Here is a 4507-nt window from a genome sequence, read left to right as displayed (position 1 = left end):
TCCAAGCTCAGCGCATAGATTTTGGGGCCAAATCGTGGTTTTGGGAACCACTCGTATATTTGTGTACGCGCACTTGTGTACAAAGTGTATGGAGGTGGAAATAGGGAACCGTGCGTGTGACTGAATAAAGCGCTGCTGTATGAAGTGAACGGTGGTTCCCAATATCACGATAATGCCGATTTTGGTTACAAAACAAGGATATATTGTAGGCCTAAAACAAATATGATGCTTATCATTCAAAAGCATTAGCCATTATTAATCCTCAGTTGGACTGGCAAAACTATTTATAAATAGTAAATGCCAGACCAACCTCGGATAAATAATTTCACTATACTTTCTCAAAGCCTGATGTAATTGTTTATTGGAGCGGTGCAAAGTGGAGCCTGCAAGCTGCATTAAAAATAGACCAAAAGCTTCGGTCTCTGTTATGTTGGTTGTTCAGCTGAACTCCGTTGGCTTCACTCACCAAATACAGAGACCGAAGTTCTAGCGTGATCTGTACAGGGAACTCATACCCTTTTCATAAACCCAATAAAAATAAGCCGCCTAAGAGTAATGCGGATAATTCAATAAAAATTGCGTTCATAAACTCCGAAAATAAGCCGCCTTATTTTTACGAGCGCCCGTCCTGAAAAAGGCGGATAATCGTCATGGCAACCGCACACGTCCCTCCGACGGGGTTGTGTTTCCGGGGCGCGGGATATGGCACTTCCGTGTATCTTGCCGCGCGCGAAATCTCAAAATTATACCACTGCACTGGATATACCGTACATATACATGCACTCATCTCTCGCTCTTTCCCAATATGTTTCTCTGGCAAATAATCGTCACTAATTTGGTGATCGCACATACTCAGTTGAAAACCATACGACTGCTCAACCAGATGAAATTACAGTTCAGGCAAAAACTAAGGAGAAAGCGGGCTCTGTTCGATCTAGAAACAAGGAGGAATCGCCGTCGTTTCCAGCGACGCCGTTGGTTACTCACCTCGATCTCCATCGCTTCTGCTGTATTCAACGGTAGGACATGTAATCGGACATTCTGGCGGCGGAGACATGCACATGCTTTGTGGAGAGATGATGCCCGCGCCCCTGACTTCAACGATCAGGAATGGCGGAAGCATTTTCGTATGTCCCGTGACACATTTGAATATATAGCAGAACAGCTCCGACCCCTACTTGATAAAAGAACCCCGAATGGACAGCCGCGAACCATTCACTACAAGAAAAGACTGGCAATTGTTCTGTGGTGGCTGGCAACCCCGACCGAATATAGGAGCCTTGCAACTTTATTTGGAATTGGTATATCAACTCTCTGTAACCTTACCAGAGAGGTCTGCCATGCGATAAAGGAGACTCTATTGCATCAGTACATATCCCTCCCTGCCGGACATCGCATTCAAGAAACAATAAATGGTTTCGAACGGAGGGGGTTTCCCCAGTGTGCTGGAGCCATTGATGGCACACACCTTCCCATCATTGCTCCCTGCGACAGTCCCGCCGATTATCACAATAGGAAAGGTTGGCACTCAATCATTCTCCAGGCGATAGTGGACCACAATTACTGGTAATATCATTAAAGCATACTTTAAAATAAAAATGAATGAAACATGGCTTGCTAAAATACCTCACAATAGTTATATCTGGAACAAAAAGGCAGTTTATCCCTATATAATGTAGATCTACTCATTTCAGAGAGAGAATTGTCTAACCATAAACCAGATCCCAGTGAAATCGTTATCTTTGTTGAAACATTACACAAAAAATTGAGGCTTACTCCGATGTGCCGCTATGTGTGTTTTAATATCATCGTGGATAATACTTTCTCACTTTAATTCAGCACATTGCATAATTATCAGTAAATTCAATACTGATAGTGTTGACAGGCTTGATAAATACAAAACGGCCAAAACCTTTCTGAACTTCATCTCAAAGCTGGTAATTACCATGTATTCTGGATTCAGCAATGCACCTCTTTCAATAAACATGAAAACAAGGTGATTATCTTGACTTTTTAAATCCTTAAAGCTTTCATTTACCAATCAAAATAAATGTTTAAAAAAAAGAAAACTTACCCCCTGTGCCTTTCATAACAGTAAGTAAAATTTTGCTCATCCAGGCTCATTATTAGCATTAACTAATTGTGCATTGGCTGTTGCAAACTATTTCTTCTCAGTGGTTGAAATTTCCAATTTTTCTTTTCTTTCACAGTTTCACAGACATTAATATTGGGTGGCCAGGGCGGACTCACGATGCGAGGGTGTTGGCGAACTCTGATTTTTTCCACAGAGCGGAGAATGATGGCCAGTTGTTTCCAGAAGAGGCAAGTTTTCATGCTATAAAGTATATTTACAAAATCCTTTTGAACAAGGTTGTGGTAATGAAGGAATTGGTAGGAATGATATGCAGGTAGCTCCAAGATCGAATAACCAGAAATATGCTCTCTCTTCCGATTGATATTTTAACCATATTCATTTTGGTTTTGTTTTTAGCCTGAACGTAAAAAGACAATGACTAAATAGAAGTAGAGGCACTAGCGTATACTCTTAAAAAGGATTGGTAAAAATGACCAATCTGTTGGTTAATATGTGTCCGACCGATAAAATTGGTCAATATCAACCAAAATTTTGGTCGATTTGAACCAATAATTTGGTCGGACACATATTAACCAACAGATTGGTCATTTTGACCAATCGTTTTTACAGTGTACCTACATGGGGAGGGGGGGGGGCAGTTTCCCTCCCCCTGACGAGCCATAACCCATGCAAAGGACGTATCCCTGCCCCCCCCTGACGAGCTTGAAAGACCTTTTTTGTCCCCCCCCCTCCCTTGACGAGCATGAACACCTTTTTTTGGGGGGGGGGCTTGTCAAATTTTTTCTGGTACAAAATCCTTTATTTCTCATTGAAGACCCTTTTTTTTTGCATGTCAAATTTTTTGGTGGACGGTTTTGCCCCCCCCCCCCGTGGAAAATCTTAGGAACGCCACCGAGTAGAGGGTATCAACATTTGTTAAAATTGTAACTGCACTACTGGAAATAAAAATGATTTCATTTTTGTACATTGTTTGAAATATTGTACGCAAGGGTTTCCCATTCTATATATTGCTATGTATTGTAGAAATATATCACAATAACAAAATTTATCTGTCTTGAATTTCCCACTTATTCTTTATTTGTATGGTTTGTATAATTATTGCATAATGTACTGCTGTATGGGCTCTTAATATTCGACAAAAAATCACATTGCATTTATTTCTTTGAACTTATTCATACAGCATAACCGAATAATTGATGGAGTGGAAGTACCTGTAGTGATCATCGGGGATCCGGCCTACCCCCTCAAACGATGGCTAATGAAAGCGTTCCCCAACACCGGGCATTTGACCAGGGACCAGCACAATTTCAACTTCAGGCTGAGCTCAGCGAGGATGGTCGTTGAAAATGCCTTCGGGCGCCTGAAGGGGAGATGGAGGCGCCTTCTCAAGCGGAATGATGTCGATACTGCCTTCGCGTCAGAGGTAGCAGCGGTATGTTGTGTGCTTCACAACATATGTGAGGTTTACAGGGAACATTATTACCCTGAATGGGATGTCCGACGAGAAGAAGAGAGACGAGTGCACCAGCCAGTGATTAATAACCCTGTACGTAGACAAGGCCGTGATGCTGAGGCAAGAGCCATTCGGGAAGCTATCATGAATTTTTTGAGGGCTTAAAATACATACAAAATGATGGATACCAAGGACTCCTATTTTAGTTGCAGTGTGAACATCTGTGACAGTATATGATCATTAATGTCGTTTGATGATTAATCAAAGCATCGTACCTGATATGAAAGAAATAGTTACTAAGTATTTCAAACTTAAAGTGGCAGCTTATGGTAAATTGCATTTTTTTATCTTTATTGCAACTTGGAAGAAAAGTTTTGTTTCCGTGAACCTCTACAGACAAAAACTTGTTTTTCCCCTATTTTTCACAGAAAGGCCGTGTATTCCAAAATTTCATTTTTAATAATGAAATACTAATCAAAGAGATCATTGACTTTTTCACTCCATCATCATGCTAAATTTGAAATATAAATAATAAAAACGTCTTTCGAGTTAATACAGGGTATTATTGATCTACATGTACTTGCTGCTCACCAGCACAAATCTCTAAATGCCTATTATCTCATCTTGTGCCATTTCGAGTTGTTTGTCCGAAACTTAAATTTTTCTATACGTAAATGTGTTGTACAGTTAAGCAACTTCACACTTGAACTTTATAAAGGTTTCAAATTATGTTAACCAATGTTATCAACCCGACTCAACCCCTTATTTTCTCATAATTATTTGTATTCGCCAATGGCTCTGGGAACTACTTCTCTCTCCCTCTTTTTACTTCATTCAATCCCTTAAATCAGGAATTTTTTTTTTCATGCAGGCAAATTTTTGTCATTGAATTTATTGAGATTTTTTCTTATTTTCTCCTTCATATTTTTGGAATAAATGTTACTTTTCAAGTTATCAAT

The 4507-nt window shown here is 40.0% G+C and overlaps 1 protein-coding gene across 1 annotated transcript; it reads left to right on the top strand.

Moving 5' to 3' along the window:
• Positions 1 to 783: 783 nt before the first annotated feature.
• Positions 784 to 4507, top strand: LOC121409260 (protein ANTAGONIST OF LIKE HETEROCHROMATIN PROTEIN 1-like). The gene is made up of 3 exons (XM_041601139.1): positions 784 to 1566; positions 2211 to 2322; positions 3276 to 4507. Exons 1-3 carry the CDS (start codon positions 806 to 808, stop codon positions 3711 to 3713), a joined length of 1311 nt encoding a protein of 436 aa, XP_041457073.1. The 5' UTR covers positions 784 to 805; the 3' UTR covers positions 3714 to 4507.

The sequence above is a fragment of the Lytechinus variegatus genome, chromosome 2 (assembly GCF_018143015.1).
Source record: "Lytechinus variegatus isolate NC3 chromosome 2, Lvar_3.0, whole genome shotgun sequence".
NCBI lineage: Eukaryota > Metazoa > Echinodermata > Echinoidea > Temnopleuroida > Toxopneustidae > Lytechinus > Lytechinus variegatus.
The sequence above is the reverse complement of the archived record's forward strand: the minus strand, read 5'-3'. Positions and strand labels throughout refer to the sequence as shown.

Coding starts and splice junctions, on each gene's coding strand:
- LOC121409260 (XM_041601139.1), top strand. CDS start 806: ATGTTTCTCTGGCAAATAATCGTCACTAATTTGGTGATCGCACATACT. Junction 1,567..2,210: donor ATAGTGGACCACAATTACTG/GTAATATCATTA, acceptor TTTCTTTCACAG/TTTCACAGACATTAATATTG. Junction 2,323..3,275: donor GCCAGTTGTTTCCAGAAGAG/GCAAGTTTTCAT, acceptor TTATTCATACAG/CATAACCGAATAATTGATGG.